At 42.9% G+C, this 26,592-nt stretch overlaps 1 protein-coding gene across 1 annotated transcript in view; it reads left to right on the top strand.

The window, feature by feature from the left end:
- Nucleotides 1–1,380: 1,380 nt before the first annotated feature.
- Nucleotides 1,381–26,592, top strand: part of ACE2 (angiotensin converting enzyme 2) — a 43,789-nt gene continuing 18,577 nt past the window's right edge. Inside the window, exons 1-8 of the mRNA XM_084258187.1 lie at nt 1,381–1,833; nt 12,606–12,764; nt 16,198–16,291; nt 16,974–17,117; nt 18,412–18,512; nt 20,155–20,257; nt 22,349–22,446; nt 24,583–24,752. Coding sequence (XP_084114313.1) covers nt 1,648–1,833; nt 12,606–12,764; nt 16,198–16,291; nt 16,974–17,117; nt 18,412–18,512; nt 20,155–20,257; nt 22,349–22,446; nt 24,583–24,752 — 1,055 coding nt within the window. The 5' untranslated portion in view covers nt 1,381–1,647. The remainder of the gene's footprint in view (nt 1,834–12,605; nt 12,765–16,197; nt 16,292–16,973; nt 17,118–18,411; nt 18,513–20,154; nt 20,258–22,348; nt 22,447–24,582; nt 24,753–26,592) is intronic.

The following is a 26,592-nucleotide window of genomic DNA, read 5'->3' as shown; positions in this document are numbered from 1 at the left end:
GGTGGTTGTAATGCTTACATAAGATGTAATGCAAAGCACTTGGGCACTTACTTATTTCTTAAGATACAATAATAGGTACAATGCAGGAATAAGGGAAAGTAGAGGAAACTTTTTATTTTATTTTATTTTTTTAAATAATAAATTTTATTTTTATATTCCCCATACATTTGCAACCCCCCCATTCTGACCCCAATCCCTCCCCTCCCGCCCCCACTCCCCAAAAACTGTCTCTGGTTCATAGTTTTTTGTTGATTTTGATTTTCACTTTCTTATAGTTATTCATTTTCCTGGTCCCTTATTTAAGTTTTCTAGATTCCTGCTATGAGTGAGACCATCCGGTATTTTTCTTTTTCTTTCTGGCTTATTTCGCTGAGCATGATCCCTTCCAGCGCCATCCATGTTGCTGCAAATGGCATGTGTTTATCTTTTTTGAATGCTGAGTAATATTCCATGGTGTATATGGACCACATGTTCTTGATCCAGTCATCTATTTTTGGGCATTTGGGCTGTTGTAGAGGAAACTTTTTTAAGGGCTTGGTTACTGCCATTTCACCTGGCCCTGGAAGACTTGTTTTTCTATGTGAAGAAATGTGTTCTCTGTGCAAAGCTTTCATAATCACCATGAAGCAGGCCCTTAGCCTTGCCATTTAAAGGGGCACCTGTCTGTCACCTGTGACTCTTATACCTGCTCCCTGGGGATGAAGACACAGATGCAGTTCGTGAGCTCTGTTACTGTGAGTGCTGATGTCTCTTCGAATTCTACGGGGCCACGACCCCCCCACCATGGTATATGGGTGATGAGCACTTGACACTGACACTCCTTGAATTTCATGCAGCATGAAGGTATTCTTATTTCCTTGTGACCCTGACTGAGTTTCGAACAGGTAAGTGAAAGGGAAGGAGGAGCCAATGCAGACAGGCATAGAACCAGTGTTCAGTGTGGTCATCTAAACTATAGAAAATGAGCCCTTTAAAGTTTTCCCAAAGCAGATCAAGTGAGTAGAAATGTGGGGTGGAGAGTTCTTGTAATTTTTAAAAATGGTCATGGAAATGAAAATGTATCAGAAAAAAAATGAATTCCATAATGACAAGGGTAGTTGTTTCATTAGGAAGGGAAAATGCTAACCAAGTAGAGAGTGTCTGTGTATATGAACATGAAATTAAAAAAAAAAAAAGAGTGAGGGCATAAGTGACTAGTAAAGAATTGTCTGAAAAATCTATAAGTACAAACATTACCCCCAGGACCCCTAATTTGAAACTTCTTTGGTCACTGTAAAATTATAACACTTTCAGTGTATATGTAACAGCTTTTTAGGAACATATTAACCAAATGTACAAGTTTTGATTTGACCATAATGTGCAAGGGGAATTATGATTCTCTAGGATTAATGAATAACATTTGTTTATTTGATTTACTGTAAAAATCATTCTAAAATCTGTTTACATATCTGTCCTCTCCAGGATGAACTTTATGTTGGTTCAGCAGATTGTTTACTGTTTCTTCTTCTTTTTTTTTTTTTTTTTTTTCCGTCTTCCCTGCTCAGTGCCCAACCCAAGTTCAAAGGCTGACGAGAGAGAACAACTCATGAAGAGGTTTGGCTCTAGGGAAAGTTCTTCAGTGGATGGGAGCTTGGTGCACAGGGAAAGATGTCAGGCTTTTCCTGGCTCCTTCTCAGCCTTGTTGCTGTAGCCACTGCTCAGACAACCACTGAGGATGAAGCCAAGGCCTTTTTGAACACTTTTAACGTTGAAGCTGAAGAGGTGTCTTATAAGAGTTCGCTTGCTTCCTGGGACTATAACACCAATATCACCGAAGAGAATGTCCAAAAGATGGTGAGTGCTCATGGCTGCATAGGGGCATTTGTTGCTTCTTAGAGATTAGATGACTGTTCCTGAAACTGAAAAGGGAAATCAAAGAAATATTCTGATCTGTGAAGTTGGATGTTTACCTCAGTATTTCTGATTCTGGAGTCCTAGAATGAATTGACCTTGGGGTTGCTTTATTTGGGAAATTATTACCAAATAATTCACTGGTCTCAGTCCAGATTCTTGGAAATCAGTGGACAGGCTGTGGAAAGTGCTACCACCATTGTCATCATAGTCAGGGCTTCAGCGCACTTCGTAGAGATGCTAATGATTGCTGAAGCCTGCAATGTCAATAGGAATCTCTAAAGAGTCTACAATGATACAGTAACTGAAAATGCAAGCGGAGGCTTAGTGAAAGGGCTAGCTAGTAATGAAACTCTGAGCGGAGTGAGGCTGATTTGGGAATTCCTTCTTTCTTTGACATGGACTGCTGAGGCACTTCTAAAGGTCACAGAATCCATCCAGAGCCCTGCAAGGAAAGCCATCGTTAAACCGGTTCTGTCAAATCTCAGAACGCCCCAGCAAAGTGAGATGCTTTGTTTGACAAGGGTTTAGGAATTCCTTCTGTCGCAGATCCCAAAGTGGTATCCTTACATGTTTAGTGCCAGAAAATTGAGCAACGTGATTTAAGAAAGGATGACTGTGGCACTTGTTCAGCAATCTATTCATTCAAAAATGTAGCTTAGGAGCTTATTTTTTCAAATGATTAGTGGGTTGCAGTTTAATTTAATTTAAATTAAATCACTTTCATTGCAAAACTATGGGGACAATAAAAATATCAGTACTTCCCTGGGGTTAGACGGGCAAGGGAAAGAGAGCCACAGCACAGGGGCTTTTAGAGCAGTGAAAATACTCTGCAGGATATTATAATGATGGGTGCATGCCATTAGATATCTGTCCAAATGCAGAATGTTCCATGCCAAGAGGGAATGCTTAGGGTAAACGATGGCCTCTGAGTGATGATGGTAATGTCAGTGCAGGGTCGTCCTAGGTAAACAAGGCACCCGTCTGGCGAGTGATGTTCCTAGTGGGGGAGACTGTGTGTGGGAGGCTTGGTGTGCACGAGGCATATGGGAACTCTCCAGACCTTCCTCTCAACTCTATTGTGAACCTAAAACTCTAAAAAGAGAAGTTTTAAAAATAAAAAAAAACCCACACACAAAGTGGGTTCTTGAAGGTTTTACAGGGGGAAAGTAATCTAAGATATCCCATTATTAGTTTTTATATTGCTTGTATTTTAAAATAAACAAATATTTTTTAAAATAAAATTCATTATTTTAATTAGAAAAAATAAAGTATTGCCATTGACTCGACAGGTCAACTTTGGTAACTTCTGCCTCAATAGAAATCCCTCTGGAGAACTTTTTAAATTTTTCAAAAGGTCAAAGAAATCCTGGAGATTTCGATCGGCCAGTGTTGACATAGGAGATCTTCTTTTTTCTTGTTTCATATATTGGTCTTACCTCTCTTCATCTCTACAGTGTTTCTTACTGCCCCCTCCACCGCTCCCCACCCCCACACCCTTTATTTGATCTCTGTTAGAGGTGCTCAGAGTGTACGCTGCATTTGTTTTCCTTCTCGGATGATGGGGGAATAGGTGGTGGTGAGGGTACCCCAGCATTCTGCCTAATAATGGGCACTGAAGCCAGACTGTCTGGGTGTAGATCCTGACTTCACCGCTTTCTAGCTGGGTCTCCTGGAACTAGGTAATTAACCTCTCGATACCTTAGTGTTTGCATCTGTGATACAGAACATAACACTCATATCTGCCTCCTAGGGTCACTGTGAATTTTGAATTAATACACAAAACCACCTAAGTGGTGCTCGATGCTTGTGAACACAAGGGACCATCAGACATTAGTGTCATAAGTGGGAGTGGTTATGATGGCCCAAGGGGCATGAAAGGCAAGTGATAAGATGAGATGTAGTGATGTTTGTTGAAATCATCTCTGGATTATTAAGTACTATCATTTCTTAATTGCACTGGCTGATTAGATCAAAGGCCAAAAAACGAAAGGGCATACATTACAAAGTATGGTCAAACTTCAGCTAAGCACAGGCCCTTTTAAAGGAAAGTGAAAATCTTTGAAGGCAAGAAGCAAGCAGGGGCCCACCGTCTCCTGGCTTGAGCTGTGGTGAAGGGTGTGTTGGTGTATTTTGTGTGAATTTCCCTGGACAGGAAGGCAGTGAGAAGGGAGGGAAATGGCTCTTGCATCAATTTTCTGATCACATGTACTGAGGTCCCCAAATGCCACGGGCTCTTACGCAGGTGCTCTGAGAGGTAGCGAGATCAGCAGGCTACTGAGGTGTGATCTGCTGCTGGTGGTCATACTTTAAGGAAGAATTTTAGAAATGGAAAATGTTCCTCTACCCCTCTCCCCCAAAAAAAGACTAGTGGGAATGATTCAAAGGGGTCAGACAGAGTGGGGAGGGAAAGCCAACATAACCGTACAAAGAAAATAGCAATTCGTCTGAGAAGGCGCAGGAAAGGATGAGTGTTCACGGTCTTATTGGCTGAATCTCTTCCTACCAGAAAGATGGCGCCTTTGAAAGCTCAAAAGAGAGAAACTGATAACAAGTAGGAGGAGGTGGTATTTATATCACAAGTGGTGAAACTGGTGCAACTTGTAAAACTAAGCGATTCTTTAATCTAAAATAAGAAGATGTTGAAAGATGATAGATGAGTTTTGAAGTACTGAAGCCAACTTATGGCGTGTAGCCCCACCGTGCGGGGGGTAAGGAATTCTGCTGAGTTCTGTTGGAGGCTGTACTTCTTCATCACTCTATCAGTGCCCGAGTTATGTCACCTGGCAGTGCTGTCCCACCCAGGTGATGTGACTGTGCCTTTTGCCATGGCACTCACTTTGACCAGCGGGCTGTAAGCTGACAGGATGCCAGAGGAGGTTTGGAATGGACTTGAACAATGGTCCTTTGCACTGTTGCCTTCCTCAGGACATGTCTGGGCCAGCCAGCGTAAGAATGAACAGCACATAGAATATTTATCCTGGCATAACCAACCCTGAGAGTTGTGAGTATGTCTATCCAAGACCAGCAGAGCTGCCTGGCAACCCCTTCGTGATTCTAGGTCTGTGAACAATAAACGCCGATGCCATTGAGGTTCTTGGTTGTTTGTTATGTAGGATTACTGCAGCAATAGGGAACTCACACAGGAGGGGAAGTTTGGGCTGTGTGACACGTGTATGTTCATATCCGATCGGGGTGACATGACTGCGGATATTCTCCCATTTCCTAGTTGTCTATGAGTGTGGCTTTCGGAGTCAGTATTCTGGGCATGGAAGCCTATGGATGTCACTTAATATGATGATTCGTAGACCCAGTTGTGAGAGGTTTCCAAATGGCGCAGAACTTCTGGGGTGCTGCTTCTTGCTGTGTGCCAGCCAGGTAACTGTGTGAGAGGGCAGCCACTCTATTTTGGCCAAATCCTTTGATTTGGAGAGTTCCATGGGGGTTTCAGACCTATTGATAGGACCTAGGGAATAAGGTGATTTTTTATTCTTTGCTTTTACTATTGAGGGCTTTAAACAACAGCATTATTGAGATATAACTTATGTACCATAAACTTCACCCATTTATATTTTTTAAAGATTTATTTATTTATGCATACAAGAACTGGGGTATAGGCCAGAGGTGTGGCGGGGGTGTGTGTATGTGAGAAGATTCACCAGAAACAGAGCGGGGAGCACAACAGGCAGATTGACCGAGATACACTGCTGAGGGGAGCAGTGGGGAGACAGGTAATTATTTAGTGAAAATAATTACCAAGCCCTTGTCACATGAGATGTTGTGAAGAGGTGTTGGGTTCAGTAAGTGGCGTCCTTGGGTTGCCTCTGAGAAAAGTTTCAGCAGAACTCCCCTTTCAGCGACACACGGCAAGTTTGCCAAAGAGACAAAGGTGTTCGCTTATATCCAAAAAGGTTAGATTTATTATTAGAAGGCAGGGAGGGACACTTGCACAGACACAGGCGGGCAGAAAGAACTGCATCGTGCCAGGGCAGAAATTGTTCTGCTCTAGTGCTCTTCTTTGGAGGAGGGGTTCATTTCTTTGTGGAATTGTTATCTATTGTTAATCACTTTCAGGGTGTGATCGGGTTGATTTGTAAGGACCTGTGATTCCCTCCCATGGCCCTCTGCCTCCATACCCCCACCTCTGGTCAGTTCCTCAGATACTTTCTACAGCAGTTTGCTTTCTCCACAGCGGTCTGCATTTTTCATCTCTATAGCTGGTTTAATGACTATGTTAATCATTTCTACCCCCACCTGCAGTGTCTGGTCTTGCGTGCCTCCATCCCAGATTCTTTCTCTAAGCCCCTGTCATCCTGTTACACAACAAATTGCCTCTTGGCTTTCTAGTGAATCCAGTTCTCATGTTTGAGATCAAATGCATTCATCACTTCAACTGTGATTATCTTCTCAGTAAAATGATAATACTTTTTGTGCTTTGCCCTTCTTTGTAAGTTTATTGGTTTGATTTTTTGAATAGAGACAATTATAAAGCAAAAGGCTTTTTTCTCCAAAGTCAGAAGCCTGGCAGCCACATAGGAGTTCCTGGACTATTTTTAACCCTGCAAGAGTGCCAAGAGACCCCACTGTTGGCAGGGGCCTCTGGACCCCTGCTCTGGTACGTGGCTGTGACCGCTGTCCATGCAGCCAAATTGGGTGTGGGAGACTTCCCTGTGGGATCCCTGCAGCTCTTTGTGAACACTGAACACCAGTAGAAACATCTCCTGGGGAGTTCTCAGCAGCTGTGATGAGAGTGCAGGGGGCCCAGACTCACCAGTCGGTGGTCTCTGAGTTTTCGTCAGCCCCCTGCTGCTGGGGCCCCTAGAAGTGTTGGACACCCCTGATCCCCAAACTTGTTCCTCTGTTTTCGGGACCTGGGTCATCATGAACTCAGAGCAAAGTAACTTTAAGCTGCTATGTTATACCCAAGGGGAGACTGTCGACTTCATCCCTGCCTCCTAGGAGTGTGTCCCACACCCGAGACACATACACACTACCTATACACATTACTACAAACCAGCTACACACAGGCACAGGGACAGGAATGTCACTGTGCGCCAATCCCATGGCTTCAGGAGATCTGATGCCACCTTGACTATCTTGAGCTGGTCGTGACACCCTGGGCAAGTCACTCATTTTGTTGTCTCTTGAACTGTAAGGGGGTAGTGAGCCCAACCGAATTTCTTTGTTAAGTGACAATTGTGAATGAAAGTGTTCCTCACGCGGAGGGTGAGATGCATCAGAGGCCTGGTTCCTGCCAACTTTCCTTTCTCATGAAACTTGACAATATTTCAGTTTAGTGATGTGATGTTGGTGAAATTGAACTCGAGCAACTCCAAATGACATGTTTAAATACAGCCAAACTGGGCACAGTTACTCACTGATCTAGGCAGGACACTAGCTACATCTAAGCAGTCACCAGCTACATCCAGGGAAGGTAGTCTGGGGCAGGAACTTCTGGGGTGCTGCTTCTTGCTGTGTGCCAGCCAGGTAACTGTGTGAGAGGGCAGCCACTCTATTTTGGCCAAATCCTTTGATTTGGAGAGTTCCATGGGGGTTTCAGACCTATTGATAGGACCTAGGGAATAAGGTGATTTTTTATTCTTTGCTTTTACTATTGAGGGCTTTAAACAACAGCATTATTGAGATATAACTTATGTACCATAAACTTCACCCATTTATATTTTTTAAAGATTTATTTATTTATGCATACAAGAACTGGGGTATAGGCCAGAGGTGTGGCGGGGGTGTGTGTATGTGAGAAGATTCACCAGAAACAGAGCAGGGAGCACAACAGGCAGATTGACCGAGATACACTGCTGAGGGGAGCAGTGGGGAGACAGGAGAGGTCTGCTGCGCCATGTGGGTCACCTCCCTGGCTGGGGATCGAACTCGTGCTGCAGTGGCTGCGGATGGCTTTATTAGTGCTCTGTTTTAACCCCTTACGCCATCAGGGAAGCCCAGCTTCACCCATTTAAAGTACACAATTCAATGCTTTTTAGTATATTTATGGATCTGTACACATCGCCACATTGGTGCACATCACCACCATCTAATTTTATAAGTTTTTCATCACTCCAAAGAGAAACCACATGCCCATCAGCAACCTCTCTTCCTCCCCCTCCCATAGCTCTAAGCAATCACTAACCTGCTTTCTGTCTATAGACTTGCCGCCTCAAAGAATTTTAAAACAACCTTAATGTCAGTGCCATCATACCTAAGACAAATTCCTTAGTTTAATCAAATATCTAGTAAATACGCAAATGCACACCCCTCGCTCATATATTTTGAAAATGTCTGCTGGTTTGTTTGAATCAGGATCAGGCAAGGTCCTCTCCTTCCAGCTGTTTTGCTGGAGGTACTGTAAATCTCTTCTGCTCCATGCAGTCCCTGCCTCACCTTTTCTCCTTTGTAATTTATCAGTGGAGGAATTGAGTGTTGGGTCCCATTGAAACTCTCACTTTCTGCCTTTGTTGACTGTGTCCATTTAACGTTGCTTAACATGCTCTTTTGCTCCCTGCATTTGCTGTATTTGCTGTGAGTGCATGGATCTAGGGCAGAGGTCGGCACGCTGTGAAAGTTCAGATGGCAAATAGCTCAGGCTCTGTGGGCCCTAGGGCCTCTGTTCAACTCTGCCATGGTAGACAATTCAGCTGCCGCTGCAGGACGAAAGCTGCCACAGACTGCACATACATACGCGTGACTATGTTTCAGTAAAACTTTATTTACAAAAACAGATAGTGGGCAGAGTCCTGAGTCCAGAGTCATGTTTCACCTGTGCATTATTTCATAGGTGCGAAACTGAATATGCACTGCTAGCATAGCGCAGGAATACGGAGCCGAGAAACTACAAAGGCCAGTTCAGATCTCCAGAGCTCTGGAAAAAAAGAAGCAAGTTAAAGAACCCTCCATAACCCAGAGCCCAAGGCATTACTACTTTAGACACAAATAAACTGAAGCTACATTAAAGATTAAATAAAAAAAGCAAAACTTGAAATATTATCGGAAACTATAGCTGATACTTGACTAGTGTCGCTTTATGAAATGGTTGGTTGGAAATGGCTCGTTAAATAAGAGACCAAAGGATCAAACTCTACAGGGAAAAATTGACCAAATCAATTGCATTAGAATTAAAAACAAACTTCTGTGTATCACGACACATGAATACGCGCGCGCACACACACACACACACACACACACGACAAGAAGTAGACCTTGAGAAAATATTTGTGATGTATATAAATAACAAAAGGTTATCAGCCAGGATATCTATTTACTAAGTGATAGGAAAAAGACAAAAATCCGCTAGAAAAATGGGGGAAAGATGTGAGCATCAAATTCATAGAGGAGGATTTAGCACATATATACCTATAACCTAACTAATAATCAGGGAAATAAAATAACACTAATAAAGAAGTGCTGACTTGACATAAAATCAGATTTACCAAAATGTAAATATCTATTGAAGCTGAAAATTGCTTGAATCTAGTAATTTCTTGCAGGATTTCCACCTAGAAAGTTTCACCTGCATATTCAAGGAACTTTGACTTGTGTTGATTTCTAGAAAATGTCCATATTTTCAGGTGAAAATGGAACGTTGCCAATTTCGTATGGCAACTGTTAAGCAGTTTTATTTAGGCTAGCAGACTTCTACTGAGGATGGAATAGGTTGTAAATAATATTAAAAAGAGTGGCTTGGGATGAAAGTCTGTCCTCAGCCACCAAAATTCAAGGCAACATAAAGTCAATTTTTGGAGGAATAAAGTATAACACTTGTAGTAGAGCTGTGGTAAGTCAAATAAAGTAACATAAAACAGGGAGTAGAGCTGTGGTAAGTCAAATAAAATAAAATAACACAGGAAACTTCAAAGTTACCGCATGAAGAATAATAACAAATTATTGAGATGAAGGCCTTTTGGGGATTGTGAGTTGTTCCCAAAGTTGTTTGAGAATAAAAGTATTCCTGTACTTTGGTGTCAAGGTTTATCAGCAATTTTGCTTGACGTAATATCATCCTGGATTGGGGCGAGAAGGGCAGGGACTGAGGGGCGAGTGGTGGATTGCAGAGAGGAGACTGTGCTGTAACCCGAGTCTCCTTTATTGCTCACTCCTTCCCACTCCTGCAGGCTAAAGAGAACGCTAGAATGTGTCTGTTGTCAATGGTTAAAGAACATGGGCTTTGGAAGTAAACTTACCTGGGCTGATGTCCTGGTTCTTGAAATGATTAGCTGCGTGACCTAGCAAAAGTTGCAAGCCCACCCTGCGCTCAATTTCCTCATTTGTGAAGTGGAGACGCTCACCACTGCCTCACAAGGCTGTTTGTGAAGATTAATTGAGAAGTCGTTCCTCTTCTCTTCATCTTGCCCCTTGCTGTCATTTCCCCGGGACCATTCCCATCAGGCCACATGCCTGCTTGGAACACCCAAGTGACTCCTTAGTAGTCACAGAACGAAAGCCAAATTTCTTGGTCTCGACAGTGCAGTCCTGCCTGGTGCCTTGCCTTTGGGATCTGTACTAGTTATCTAGTGTGTAATAAATACCACAAGCTTAGCTGCTTCAAACAACACACATTTATTATCGCACAGTCTCTGTGGGTCAGATTGCACACTTAATAGAATAGCCCAGCTTAGCTGGACCTTCCACTTCTGAGCCTCATAAGATTGCAGTCCAAGTTCTGGCTAGAGCTGTGGTCTCATTGACGTTCAACTGGAGAGGAATCCGCTTGCCAGCTAATGTCGTTGCTCATAGCATTCAGATCCTTGTATGCTGGTGGGCTGAGGCTTTGGTTTCTAGAAGCCATTCTCATTCCTCACTGCGTGGCACTCTCCCAGCCTAGCTCACCATACAGCATCTTGCTGCATCAGAGCCAGCAAGGGAGAGATAGTCTCTGAGCAAGGCGACTATTACAATCTCAGATCATGTAAGCGTGTGCATCCGTCACCTCTGCTATGTTCCACTGCTTAGAAGCAAGTCATGGGTCCTGCTCTCACTCAGGGGACAGGATCACACAAGGCTGTGCCACCAGGAGGTAGGGATCAGGGGAGCCAGATTAGAGTCTGCCCACCCTGGGGTCCAGGAGCCACATGCCAGCAGATGATGCGAGCTCCCGGGCACACTTTGGAGATAGTACAGGTTTGGTTTAGACCACACCGTGAGCTGACACAATCCAGCGAGTCACATGAATTTTTTTGGTTTCCCAGTGCGTATAAAAGTCTTGTCCACACTATGCTATAGTCTATTAAGTGTGCAATAGCATTGTGCCTAAAAATATAAGGTACAGGCCTTAATTTAAAAACAGTTTATTTCTTTAAAAATGAGAACAGTCATCTGAGTCTTCAGCAAATAATCTTTTATGCTGGTGGAGGGTCTTATAAAAAATGCAGTATCTGCAAAACACAACATGGTGAAGTCAATACAATGAGGTGTGCCTGTGTTTATTTCTCTGGAACCCTTTATCCACATATTCGAAATGGAGATAAAATGATATTCCATATCATGGAGTTGTCAGGAAGATCACAGGAGATAAATTACTTTGCAAAGTACTTCACAGCCATCCAACACCTATCTACTTTAAGGTCTGTCTGAAATCCCACCTTCTCCATGAAGGTATGGCCAGATATGATCACCTGTGTGAATTGCTCTTTTCCTTTAACAGAAAATGCTTGGTCCACTCAGAGTTTATGCACTGTCATATGTTCGGATGTTTCATTAATGAAACATTTATGATACATTCTTAAGGACAGTAACTTTTTTCTATAAATCATAAAATAGCTGGCATTTTTCCCATTCTTAGGATATTTTTGATACTCTGATAATTATTTTATAATTTTTCAGTTCTTCTCATGCTTACCACAACCCTTTAAGGTAAATTCTTGCATTATTCTCATTTTACAAATAAGGCAATTGTGGCTCAGAGAGGCTAAATAATTTTCCCAAGGCCACACAGCTAGTCAGCTGTGTCTTGTTCCAAGACTGGAGCTCTTACCTACTCATATGCTACCTCTTTTCTGTACTTCTCTATAGAGAAGTACACTGTACGAAGTAGTTGCTCATTTTAGTCTTGGATAAATGGATATGAGTTTGTGCCTTGAAGTTAGATGGCACTGCAGAGGTCCATACACCTATTGATGTTCAAGATGGGGACAAGTGAATCCTGTCACCATTACCTGCTTGTGGGTTTCTTTTGCTGGTAGATAATCACCATGGCTACCCAATGGCTATATTCCAGACAACATTCCTTAGGGTTCATCATTTAAAATCAGAATTTCTTGTAAGTCATGGCACCACAGAGCTTCCTGCAAACTGGCTCTCATTTATTATGGTTCCCATCACCACAAGGGCTGTATTCCCATTAAGTCCACTGTGAGCTCTACCAGGCTCTCCCTTAGGGCATTCTTCCTTGAATTCTCAGTCAACAGTCCCACGTCACAGTGCTCAAGCCAGAAATTCCAGGGTCCCTCAATGTGAGTCAACTGTGAGAATTCACTTCCAGTTCTGGGGACAGGACCCTTGGGAAAGCTAGGCACTGGGCCAAAAAGAGAGAGTGACCAAGAGTGACTTGGTCACTCTTAACCTAAGCCTTGACCTTCAGTAAAGTAGAGAACGAAACCACTCAGGAGCTCTCAGATGTTCCACCAGATGTTCTTTGGACTACATCTTCTGTTCTCTCTGCTCATGAAGTGCTATTCCAACTCTAATTTTATTTTTTGTCATTTCAGAATGAAGCTGGGGCCAACTGGACTGCCTTTTATGAAGAGCAGTCCAAGCTCGCTGAGAAGTATAAACTAGAAGATATTAAGGACCCCATAGTCAAGCTTCAGTTGAAGTCTCTTCAGCAGAAAGGCTCATCAGTACTTTCAGAAGAAAAAATCAAACAAGTATGTGAATGTTTTAGTACTGATCCCCAGAGTTGAAATGTGTGGGAACTCTTCCACACTATTATCATCCACGATAAAGGACTCAACAAGAGTCCTTTGGGGAGTGAAAGAAGATACTGGTGCTAGTTATGTTAGGACACAGGCATAAACAGGACTGTCTGGGCACTGGGTGTGTACATGCACCCCAGACAGAGTTACCCTCTGAGCACCAAGCAGCCTAAAGATTACGCTGGTCTATGCCCTTGGTTCTCAACCGGGGATGATTTTGCAAACAGCGTGCCCCAGGACATGTGACCATGCCTGGAGATGTTTTGGGTTGTCACAACTGGAGGGGTTGCTATTGGGTGGGGATGTTGCTAAATAGTCCACAGAGCACAAGCAGTCCCCCAACAGCAAAGAATTGTCTGGTCCCAAATATCAATAGCACCAAGCTTGAGGCGTCCCTCCTTCCCCCTTTCATGCTGAACTTTGAGCAAGTTCCTACCACCCTCAGTCCAAAGCACTTTAGAGGGGTGATTCGCTTTTTTGCAAGAGATCAATTCCATATACAGAACCCTCTGCTTGATGGAAAGACCCTCGCTCCATTGTGTATAGAATGTTTTACCTCCATTTTATTCTGCTTCTGGAACCAAATTGCTGTTTTCTATAATAGTCTTTAACTAAATTAGGGCAGCTCATTTAAAAAAAACTAGTGCAGTCTTTCCCTTTCTATGCTAAACATCCTTCACTCTATCAATTTCTCCCTAACAGTTTCAAGTCCCCTAATCATCCCTAGTTGCCTTTTCATTTTGCCACTCTCCTTGGCTGGCACTCAGCCCTCGGCGGGGTTCTGGTCTGCATGGAGGAGAGGGGAATGAGAGACTTGGCGCCCTGTGCTCCATGTCTGCTGAGACAGTTAGGGCTCTGTTAGGGTTCTTGTTTGTTTGGGTCTTTGTCTTTGACATACAAAAATGACTATATGCTGCTTATATATCTAAGGTGATTGGCTGAAAGATCGGCCAGTCATGGATTTTGGTTTTTTGACAGTCGTGTTTGGTGCATGTCAACCTCTTTGTCAATAAAATCTCCCGATCTCTTCCACTCTGAATGCTCTCAATGATGCCTTTTCAAATCCTGTTCTTACATGGGTCATTTTTCCAGCTTGAAGAAAGCCTAGATTCGTCGTTGTGAAAATGGCACCTCTTAGCCCATCTCTAGTCCAAGAATCAGCAAAGTTTTTTGGTCAAGGGAGGGTAATAAATAGTCTAGGCTGTGTGGGGCATGGCGTCTCTGTCCCGCTGAGCGAACACTGCTGTGGGAGCGGGAAAGCTGCCATCGCTAATACATGAACGCGTGGTGGTGGCCGCGGGCCAATAAAACTTTACAAAAACAGGCAGCAGAGAGGATATGGTCTGCAGATCATAGTTTACAGACCCTTGATGTAACCTAATGAAATATTTTATCTAAAATATTTGGCTATTTAACATCAAAGTCTTTCTGAGTAGCTTGTCCTCTGGAACTCTGTGTACTGATCTGCATTTATAAAAAGAAAAATGCATGATAAGGAGGGAGATAAAACCATATGGCGCATATCTTCCTACAAGTTCATATTTATTATTCTACATTCTTTGGGCCCAATTATCCAACTAGCTATTAATCCACTTTATCTTATCCATCCCATGCTGTCCCATCTTTTCACAAAAACACCATGGGAAACCTTGCTCGTTGTTCTGCTGTTAGAATACGGACAGCCTGGTCTGGCCTAGGTGGAATCTGGACATTGTATTTTGAAAAGATCCCCAGAACATTCTGATGTGTGGCCAGAATTGAAAACCACTGACATGCACCTAAGAGCCTGACGTGTTTGGGAAGAGGCGAAGCTCAAGGGTGCACGAATTCAGTGCACAGTTCAAGGAAGAAGAGGCGACGGAGGGGTTTTGTGCCATGATAAGGACTTGGCTTCATGCCTTTGGATTATGGGATCTCATTGAAGCTTTAAGCATGAGATCCAGTTCATGGGTTAGGATAACCGCTCTGGTCGCGGAGTGACAAACTCACGGAAGACCAGCAGGAGACGGGGAGCAGGACCGTTCATCCAGTGCCTCCTAAACGACCCAAGCTGAGAACAGGTCCTTTCCTTCTTCCCTTCTTTCCTCCTGCCTCCCTCCCTCCTTCCTTGTTATCCTCCTGTCCTCTCTCCCTCCCTCCCGCCCTTTCCTGCTTTCTTATCAAGTCCATTGAAGACATTTAAATTCATTGATCAGATGCTCAGCTGTCATGGAAACATCAAATTGCCTTTACAAGTTTATAAACATTTATTCCCTCACTTGCTGAGCTCAGCACAGAATGGAAACACTTGCTGACTCGCTCTGTCTGTGGGCCCTACCCTGAGTAGCACTGCTTTACTCTGTTACTTCTTCTTCTTTTTTTTTTATTAAAGATTTATTCATTTATTTATACAAGCACTGGGTACAGTCAGAAGTGCGGGAGGGTGAGAGAATTCACCAGAGCCAGAGCAGGGAGCAGAGCAGGCAGAAGGACCGAAGGACACTGCTGAGGGGAGCAGCGGGCGGCAGGAGAGGTCTGCGTGCCATGCAGGACACTCCTCCCGTGGCCGGGGAGCAGCCGGGGATCGAACCGGCGCTGCCGGGGATCGAACCGGCGCTGCCGGGGATCGAACCGGCGCTGCAGAGGCTGCGGGCAGCCTCGCAACCCAGCACTCAACCGCTGCCTACTGGGTCAAGCTGAAACTCTTAGCATAGCGTGGAAGGACCCTCACGATCAGGGCGCTGCTTACCCTTCCACCCTCCTGACCTCCTTTCCCCGAGCAACACCACGGCCCCAGTTTCCCTGAACACGTCATCTCTCTGTCAAATGCCGCGCCTTTCCTAGCCACCTTCCATCCTTCGGGCTCTGCTGTCCACCTCCCTTCTCTCCTTGACCAGTTCTTACTTCTCTTCAAAGACAAAGCTCCATGTCCCCGCCTCTCCGAAGTCATTCCTGAATGGCACTAGTTGGTGACAGAGCACTTGTCACTCTGCTATTCAGTTGCTGATTTCATGACTTCGCCACTGTGCCGTGACTGTGGGGTCCTTGAGGACCAGTGTTGTGTTCACGTCCACATTGTCACAGTCTGCGATATAGTGGGTGTTCAGGAAATGTGCACGCCTTGCAGGCTGCACGCATTTCTCTCTGTGTGTGCAGACGAGATATGTTGCTGGGATTTTGGTAGATTTGGTTCTTTCCATCACGGCACATATACTTTATTATGTGCTTTTCAGGATGTGCTAGTTGATAGTGGGGAAGCTTAACTGAGGTATCACTATAGAAAAGGAAGGTGTGAACTGTGTATTTTGAAGCATCAAAAACCACGTGGCCCCAAGGACAGCTTTACCTCAGCATCCCCGTCAGCACATTTTCCCTTTCAACATTGCTTGTCGCCTTCGCTTTGCAGTTGAACACAATTCTAAATGAAATGAGCACCATCTACAGCACTGGACAAGTTTGTAACCCATCTAATCCACAGGAGTGCCTTTTACTTGAACCAGGTAAGCCTTTCACTTTGAGCAGTGGTTATGATATCCTTTTTACTCCCACATTTTAAAAATGAGATTGACCTTAGATGATGATGCTGTGCCTTTCAGATGGCTAATCCAAAGAGCAGATGATCCCAGCTATGTGTTTTAGCTGCTCTTTACAAAACCTCATGGTAGAGTCTGTCGCATTCAAGAAATTTAATTTCTTGTTAAGTGATTTCAATGGCTTATTTTCTCTGCAGAAATATTTGAGAAGTATAACAAGAAAGAGGAAATGAATGACTCGGGAGATTTCATTTAATAACTTTATGACCTTGATGTCTGCCCGTCTTGCTTTTACTTTTTTTTTTTTAAGATTTATTTATTTATGCATACAAGAGCTGGGGTACAGGCCAGAGGGGTGTGTGTGTGTGGGGGGGGGTTGAGAGGATTCACCAGAAACAGAGCGGGGAGCAGAACAGGCAGACTGACCGAAATACACTGGGGAGGGGAGCAGCGGGTGAGGCAGGAGAGGTCTGCTGTGCCATGTGGTTTGCTCCCTGGCCAGCTGGGGGATTGAACTCGTGCTGCAGAGGCTGTGGATTGCTTCATAGGTTGCATCTTAACCCCCCGGGGCCACCAGGGAGGCCCTACTTTTTAAAAATTATTGTAATTGTTCACAAATAAAAATCTTAAAATGCACGTTTATTGGCAGGTTTGGATGAAATAATGGCAAACAGCGACGACTACTATAGGCGGCTCTGGGCTTGGGAAGGCTGGCGGTCACAGGTCGGCAAGAAGCTGAGGCCATTATATGAACAGTACGTGGACCTGAAGAACGAGATGGCAAGAGCTAACCGTAAGTTCCCGGCCCTGTTCCTGAAGCCGCTGTGGGGCTGTGGTGCTGCGTCTAGTGAATGACCAAACCTGTGCCCTTGCTCCAACCAGTATCTCTAAACCTATGGCCATCTCTGGAACAATCCAGGGTGCCCATCTCAAAGAAGAAACTATTGGGCAGTAAAGAGCTCAGGGATGAGACTCAACTACCTGGCATCAAATAAATCAGTTGTGGGGGAAGGTCTCAGGCCCCTGAGGGGTCCTGAGGTAGTTTGGGGGTTAATAGGGGTTCTGTTTCTCAGAAATGATGGGAGACAGGGAGACGTCTCTCGCCTGAACTCCCATCCGGTCACAGTTCTTCTCAACGTTCCTTTGTATATTTACCTCAGAGTGATGTCCCAGCAAGAGAAAAAACAGGTTCATTTAGTCTAGAAACCCATTATTTTCTGCAATTGTAATTATAACTCAAATCATATGGTCATAAAAATCTTAACATGAGGAGGAATTTCTTTATCTCTGAACTTAGTCTCCTGCCTGAAGCCATGGCATATCAAGTGCTTCATGCTTGGGTGATTAGCTGCCTCCTGGATTGAGTAAGGAAGAATTTTTTTCATGTGTTGTTTCTAAATGTGTTAGGCCATCACTTCTCAAGCCGTAGGCAAGCTGGAGCTGGTAGCTAGTCATCATAGCCTTCCCTCCAAATCTTTATTTCTCTCCACATCTTCATGATCATCCACTACCAATGTGTCTGTAAAAATGAAAATTATTAAAATACAAGTGCAAACTTTGTTAGCCAATATACAAGCTCTTATTTCCTGATAATGAGATGCTAAACCAAACCCACAGAAATGTGCTGTGTGTAGATATAATTTGCAAAGAAACACAGGCCCTCCTCAGCAATGTCTAAGATAAATTGGGTTAGATTTGAAAATAGAAGACCATGAATAAAAATAGAATTTTAAAACTCAGAGATCCAAAAGACACTAACAACCTACAGAGAGAGTAGAGACCCAGGCTTGGCACAGTAGGAATGACCTTGGACAAATGATTTAACCAAGGAAGAGCAGGCTGTTGTGTGCAGTTTTGTGGGTCTTCTGCTTATTAGATGAGACAGTGCATTTAAATTCCCAGCACAGTGCAAGTGCTTAGCAGACATCAGTGAGTGTTATTATTCACTTGCATCCCTTTGAGTTGCTATTTAGGAAATAAAAATGTGACAAATTTTTGGATTGTTTTTAAGCTCCCAACAAGGCTAATCTATGTATATGGTGATTTATCTCTCTTTCCCTCATGGTCTTTCTCCTTTTAAAAAACAGAGTATGAGGACTACGGGGATTATTGGAGAGGAGATTATGAAGCAGATGGCTACTATACCCGCAACCAACTGATGGAAGATGTGGAACGCACCTTTGCAGAGGTAAGCAAGAAGGTGTACACAGAGACTGTGGAGGACAGTGCACAGGAGGCAGAGAGTGGCCAAAGGCTTTCTGGCTTGTTCTTACACTGAGCAGCCATCCCCAGTTCTCATAGTTAAGGACTGTTAGGGCTTGAAAATATTTTCAGTAATAATAGGGCAGTTCTTATAAGTGATCAGGATTGTTCTGCTTTTCTTCCCTTTTTTCAGCCACTGACCAGCAATTAGTGATAGCAAGCTTATAAGAAGGAGAGATTGTCAGGAGGAAGGGTCTTTCAGATCATAAGAAGTGGTCTCTGGGGCTGTGTCTTGTGAAGACTTTGCTCCTTTCCCTCGGACAAGTGCTGCTCTTGTTTCCTCGGCCTCTGCCTTTACAGGGAAGGAGAGTCCTATGAGCAGGAGTGTGCCATGCCGCTTCTCAATGTCCCCTCTTCCTTCCAGTTGACTCCCATGTCACCCCTTTACCTCTGTGCCTTCAAACTTCTCATGTGAAACTACTGTCACAGGCATAGTTGGGCAGCGCTATAAAAAGTGGAGTAGGACAAACAACCACAAAAGATTCGAGTAAGGACATCATCAAAGAAATTATACAAGTGGCAAATAAGCACGTAAAAAGTTATTAGGGAAATACAAATTAAAATCATGACCAAACCCACTGTGCATCCACTAGTGTGGTTGTGATGGAGAAAGACTGACAATACCAAGTGTTGGTGAGTATGTGGAGAGGTCAGAACCCTCAGGCAGCGCTGACAGAAATGTAACATGGTACAGTCACTTTGGGAAATGGTTTGACAGTTTGTTAAAGTTAAATACACACCATATGATTTAGGCTTCCACCCATAGACATCTGTATGAGAGAAATTGGAACATGTAGCTTTACAAAGACTTATCCATGTGTTTTCATAGAAGCATTTATTCATCATCGCCCCAAACTTTAAACAGCCTCGGTCCATCGACTGGTGAATTTTTTCATGAGATACTAGAGGAAGCAAATTCTGACATAGTCATACCATGAAATGTTACTTGTAGCTACTGATACATATAATAACATGGATGAACCTGAAAAATATTATGCTAAGTGAAAGAAGCCAGACACAAAGGTCACATATTGTGTGAATCCAGATATAGGAAATGTCCAGAATAGACAGATCCCTAGAGACAGAAATCAGTTCAGTGATTACCTGGGGCTGGGGCGGAAGTGGAATTGACATCAAATGGTTGCAAGCAAATTTTCGATAGAAATGTTGTAAAACTGGGTGGTAGGGATGATGGTGGCCCAACAATATAAATGTACTCATCCCTATGAGACTATACAATTATAAATGGGTGATTTTATGGAATATCAATGATAACTTCAATTTAAAAACATGATGTCAGTAGCAGCTTAAAAATGAATATTTACTGCATCTGTTTTCATTTGGGGACTTTTATTCCTCTAGGTGTGTTTATTGTTTTATGCTGTGAAACTAGTCATCATCAGTATCTGGGGAGATGGAATGAATGCTTTCAAACACTTCAGAATATTTCAGAGGAGAAGTCAGAATTTAGGGAAATTCTAGTTGTGTAAAGGAACTGCTTCTAGTGTTGAGCATTTGAAGATGGAGTAGGATACTCTTACTTTTACACCTTTTCCTGGGGTTTTCAGATTAAACCACTATATGAACACCTTCATGCCTATGTGAGAACAAAATTGATGAAGACCTTCCCTCATATCAATGCTACTGGATACATCCCTGCCCATTTGCTTGGTAAGACACTCTTGGAATTCTTTGTATACGTTGCTCTTTGCTATTCCCACCACTAAAGTTGATTTTTGGGGTAAGGCCCAGCATAACACTTTTGAAAAATTCTGTGAATCGAGTTAGTAACATGGAATCACATTTTGTAAGTACTTTCTGCAACAGAGAGCATTGTAAATCACTATTGGATTACTTTCTTTTATACGTAAAGAGTAATCATATTGGCCAATTATCACAAAGGATAAAGGGGTTACTTAGGATAACTAGAAAAAGAACTCTGAGTTCAAATGAGAATGGAAATGGGAAAGTAATTTTTACTATTTAAGTTGGTTGATTAAGCTCATGAGGTAGAGTTCAGGATTTCAGTATCATATTGTCAGAGAAGAGAAGTTTGGTGGGCTGGGGAGAGGCAGGGATGAGAAAAAGACTTTCTAGAATTAAGGTACAGCCTGACTGAAAGTGCTGTGAGTTCTTTCTAAATTACACCAATTACTTTGGCGGAGAAGTACTTGGTTCGGAATCCTGTGAGTCAGGAGTGAAGTCTATTATGAAGGAAGATGCTGAGCTTAGGCTCAGATGCAGTCTTCCAAAGATGTTGGATTCGTCATGGAGCCTTTGTAGGCCATGCAAGATAGATGTTAATTAGACTTATTGTGATAATTTTACAATATATATACATATCAAATCATTATATTGTATCCCTGAAACTAATTTAATGCTCTATGTCAATAATGTTTCAAAAAAACCTTAAAATTGAAAAGTAAGTTGGTTGGATAACTATGAACAAGGCCTGCCCTTCACGGAATCTCCTGATCGCCCTCCAGAGAATGGTCACCTTCCCCTGCCTTCTCCTTGTCCTAGATGCTGAGGCCCAATAAAGCATGTGTTTGAAAAGTTCATGTCATGGATATGTAGCTTTGTATGAAAACTGGGCTAAGTTGCTCGTGGCTAATTCTCCACACTAAAACTTGTCCTTCAGCAGGACCTCACATTTAGTTCTGCTAAATTTTATCTCTTTAAAAAAAAAAAAAAAGAGCACATCAGACTACTCCAGTGTTGCCCCATTACCTTGGTGCCAGGTTCTTGTCTTGCTATGAGATTGACTCTCTCTTCTGGCTCCATTTTCTCTTTAGGGAGCTCTGACGCTGGCATCAAATTTAGCATTTGTTAAAGTATCACCCTGCTAGATCCTACAAAAGAAATTTAAGTTTTTCATGTTTTTTCAAAATTTTCTGAAATTTGTATGAAGCTACATTTCTGAATTTCTTGATTGTTTCTAAAATGTTTTGATTTTTTTTTTTTTTTTTTTTTGGTGGGACCCTCGCTGGTGGCCGGGGATCAAACTGGCACTGCAGAGGCTGCGGGCAGCCTCACAACCCAGCGCTCAACCACTGTGCCACCAGGGGAGGCCCTAAAATGTTTTGATTTTTACTAGTTTTTGGTTAATTTTTCAATACACATATTTTGCACTTAAAAAAATCACCCTGCTAAACATATTATTAATAGTCTGTAACAAAATTAAAACTTATTACTAGTGAGAAATTCCTAAATGATGATCCTATTGTTCTCTCTTGATTCCAATAGTAGGGATGAGTAATCATTTATTTTGTCCTATTTTGTCCCTTGCTTGGTGGATTATGTAATTCTGTTTCGAATTAATAGTAATTATGATGTTTCCTAATACATCGCACCTTTGAATAATAATCTGAAAGGGGAGAAATTGGGTAATTCCCTAACAAGTTTTACCTGCCCACTTAATTTCTTATCATTTTAACCATTGAAAGGAGATTTTTAAAAGAACATGCTGAAAATTTAATTTTTTTATGAAGGTGACATTGGTTTAGAACACTGTGATTTGGGGAACTAGGTTTACACCTCCTTGGATGTATGTCACCCCCCTCACCCCCCCACCCCCAGCACCACCAAAGCACAGGTTGTAAATTTTAGAGAGAAGGAAAAGAAGTAGTGAAAAGGGAGCACAGAAATGAAATGAAATCTAGAATACTGTGTGGCCTGTTCACCACTTCTGCCTTGTGTGCTATGTTAAATCAGGTCTCTGTGCCTGCTCTTTGTCATGAATTAACATTTTTTTTTTAATAGGTGACATGTGGGGTAGATTTTGGACAAATCTGTACCGCTTCACAGTCCCCTTTGGAGATAAACCAAACATAGATGTTACTGATGCAATGGTGAACCAGGTAGGAAAGAGAAACCTTGAACACCAACTCTAAATCCTCAACTTCATTTCTTTTTGTGCCATCCTTCCCTTTTGCCTGTGAAACCATGTAAATCAAAATGTTTCAAGTGAGTTAAGTTTGTTTCTTATGTAGCTACCTTTTCTTGGGAAAGTAACTTACACCATCAACTACATCAAGTGCCTTGAATGACGGGTATGGTGTTGATCCTGCTGAGAAATATTTAAAATAGAGATCACCTAAGGTTTCCATTAAGCAATAACATGTCAAATTTCAACTGGTTTGTATCACTCTTTCCAAAGTTCATCATTGCTAAGTCATCAGCCATTAATCTCTAAATAGCATAGCTAAAAATAGTATATAACTAGTAAAAAAAAAATCTCTAAATGAATAGTAAAGAAGAATATCCTTAGATTTTTGCCTATTAAAAATCATCATTATTAAAAATATTATGAGTCTTTAAAATAAAATTTAAATCACCTTTTGGTTACCATTTTGATATAATTGTTGCGCTTCTCTGAGGTCCCTTCTATTGAAAAAATCAGAACATAGTCATAATTACATTTCCTTCTTTATTCAACTAAAAGTCTCTATTTCTGGGAAGAACTCATAATCTTACCTTAGCTGTGTAAAATCTCTTCATATAGTTGGACCATAATTAGTTGACTATTTTTGCATTGCTAGACTTTCGTTTGTTAACAGTTTCAAATCTGTAAGTAGCAGTACCATGAACATCTTCCCACACGTCACATATTCCTGGGAAAAGTCCACTGCAGAGTAAAAACATGGACCCTCAGGGCCCCTAGGAGACTGTCAGGACAGGTGTTTTGATAGTTCCCTTTTGTAGGTGAGGACACTGAGGTTTGGGTCAATGACTCACACAAAGACATCAGTGGCAACCAAAGTTTGAACTCAGAACTCCTAGTATTTTCAGTCTGGTTTTCTATTCATTCGTTATTAATCAAACAGATATTAAGTGTGCTTACTAGTCTACACTCTTTGAATATGTTCTCATTCTGCTCAAGTATGCCATACTGATTAACACCCATATTGCCTGACATTAAGCCTTTAAAGGTAAATGATACCAAAAAATCCATAGTCTCGTTCCCTCTTTTATATCCGCAAGGCTGACACAGGAGAAAAGCCAGATCTGGCTGGTCTTTGAGATCAGAGGAAGTTTTCTGTGTCTCTAAAAATGATTTAAAAACTTCCTTTGCCTGATGTGGGCCTTATCTCTAAAGAAGCATTGGTCAGCTTCAGGGACACTGGCTTCCAGAAGAGTTTGCAGGGTAGCAGACACCTATTGCCGCCCCTTTCCAGTTCTAGAAGTTTCTGAAAATTTAGATTCCCATACAGACTTCAAAGCCAAGGCCCAATGATCCATTGTCTGCTGGGTTACATCTGTCCCTTTTTGGTTCCCAAATCCCACAACTTCATGCCCACTTTATTGTTTGTGGCTACCACTGGGCCTAGTAAGGGCCTTGCCCCTTGAAGGAGCTCAACCAACAATCATTGGCTTGAGTTGAAGAGGTGTGAGCAAAGAGAAGGTTGTTATTTTTATGTCTTCACTTGGAATATAAAGAATAAAAACAAAACACACAGCCTCACCTTGTCTACTGCTAATATTTTGGTGTATTGCCTCATTAACATTAGCCAAAGAAAGTGGTTTATATATTCAATATTTTCACTTATTAAATTTTATATATTTATATATTTTATTAATATATTTTATATATTTTATTAATTTTATATATTTATACATTAATTTTATAAATTTATACATTAATATTTTCACTTATTAAATTATGAAAGTGTCAATAAAAATTCTTTATGAATCTAATTTATTTAGATTTTACATTCCACAAATGTGTCATTATTCGTTTACCCATTCTGGTGGTCATTTCCACTTTTTCACCATTGAAAGTCATTTCAGGTGTAATTAGTTGACCTAATTTCCGAGAATTTCGTAGGTTAATTCCCTAGAGACAGGATTACTGAGACAATGTTTTATTAACACTTTGAAAACTGTCTACACGTCTAGATTTCCTTCCTGAAACATCATGTCTCTGTATATATCCAACAGAAAGAATGCTGCTACTGTGATGCTAGAATTAAATACTGTTTTTTCCCTCCACCCAGGGCTGGGACGCACAGAGGATATTCAGAGAAGCTGAGAAATTCTTTGTGTCTGTGGGCCTTCCTAGTATGACTGCAGGATTCTGGGAGAAATCCATGCTAACTGAGCCAAAAGACGGCCGGAAAGTGGTCTGTCACCCCACAGCTTGGGACCTGGGAAAGAACGACTTCAGGTAGTGAGGCTGATACTTACATGGCTGCCGCTAACGTGAGAGACAATGGGGCAGGGCAGAGCATTCCTTCTCGGCTTCTCTGAGCACAGAAGAGATAAGTGAACTCTTTGAATGGAGGCTTGGAGTCCATGAGCGCACACCTGGGTTTTCTCAGCAGGGGATTGCCAGGAGGCCCTAACGGGAACCTTGATACCATTTGCCTCATTTGAAATTCTGTGCACCCCCTAGAGTTGCACAGTCCTGGGAAGGGCAGTGCCTACCTTTGGGCAGGTTTGGCACTAAGGATCATGGAGAATGCATGTGTGACTCAGGCATTGAGTCTCCCTCTTGTGAGCGAGAATGGCAATGGAATAAACAAGCTGGGTGAAGGAGAGGAAGGACATGTCATAAGAGGCACACAGAGAACACGCCACGGAAAACCACAAGAGGCGAGGGTAGCATCGGACAGGGCCCTCAGGCTGGCGGGGGAATTGGGCTTGAAAGACAGGAGGGTTTGGACAGGCTGAGCCTGGAGCAGGACACCAGGCTGGGAGAAGAGCAGCTACGAGGGCAGACAGGCCAGGCCTGGCAGTGTGCAGCGGAGAGAGTGGGCGAGACTAGAGTGAAGGGCATGTGAGGAGGCGCCTGCGTGAGGCGGTGGAATGACCACAGGCTTTGGCGTCCCAGGTGTGTCGCCCAAGGACTAGGCAGCCCAGAGTAAGGTATTTTCCTTATCTATAAAGTGGAAAAGTAGGCTGCACACTTGTGTCTTAGGTTGGGGTCCCCAGCCTGACATGGAGATTCTTGTACAAGTGTGTCGTTGGGGACGCTCTCAGGTGAAGGGGACTGAGGGAAGCAGGATGGCAGGGAAAGGGTTAAGTAAGGATGAGGTCTCCGCTGGAGCCTTGCCTCAGCCTGATCCCATGGGGGCTCTCGGGAGCAGGATTCAGGTCACAGTGTTGGTCTCACCTTGAGAAAAGGGGACCGGCCTGTTGTCCCGCAGCCCTCATATTAGTCAGTAACCGCTTGTGGACTGCCAGTGTGGGGGGCCATGATGTCCTGGCTGAGGCATCTCCAGGTTGGCCCAAGGCAGTGAAGAGGGAAGCAGCTGTTGGCCTTTAACCACTCAGGCAGCTTGGGGGATGGGTGGATCTGCCCGGTGAAGAGGATCCCGGCAGGGTCCCAACAGCATCTGCTGGAGTAGGGACTGGCCATCCCTTTCTGCGAAGGCCACATAGGCAATAGTTCCGGCTTTGCAGGTCTCTGTTGCAGCTCCACAGCTGTACCCTCGCGGCACGACAGCAGTCAGAGACCATGCATACCAAGTGGACGAGGCTATTCCCGTGAAATCTTTTTTATAAAAACAGCCACAGGTCATAGTTTACTAACTCCTGTGCTACGGTGAGGGCTTAAAATGATTAAGTATGTGTAGGTTTCCTAGCACAGGACTTTACATAAGTTGACATTAAGTATATAGTAGGTATTGTTATGTTTTGAAAAAGAGTAGAGAAAAGCCAAGTTAGAAAAGCAGGTCACACAGGGATATATAAAGGATGCTGAGTTCATTCATGAAAAAGGAGGCCTCCGTAAAGGGTATTTAGCAGGGGATGGCATGGTTAGAACAGTAGGAAAGTTAATTTGAGAACTCACAAAAATATGACCCCTACAACCCACCTAAGGACACTGCTCTTGCCAAGTTGGAAAGGACAGACACACAATTGCCAGATGCAGGCCTTATTTCGTTGGGCCACAGCAGCATTAGAAACGCTTACAAGTTTTCTTTGAAACGCTATTTTTCATTAACTTCTGTATTGTCATCCCCCTCTGGATTTCTTTGACCTCTCTCTCTGAACCATCTTAC

Source organism: Talpa europaea (assembly GCF_964194135.1).
Source record: "Talpa europaea genome assembly, chromosome: X".
Taxonomy (NCBI): domain Eukaryota; kingdom Metazoa; phylum Chordata; class Mammalia; order Eulipotyphla; family Talpidae; genus Talpa; species Talpa europaea.
The sequence above is the reverse complement of the archived record's forward strand: the minus strand, read 5'-3'. Positions and strand labels throughout refer to the sequence as shown.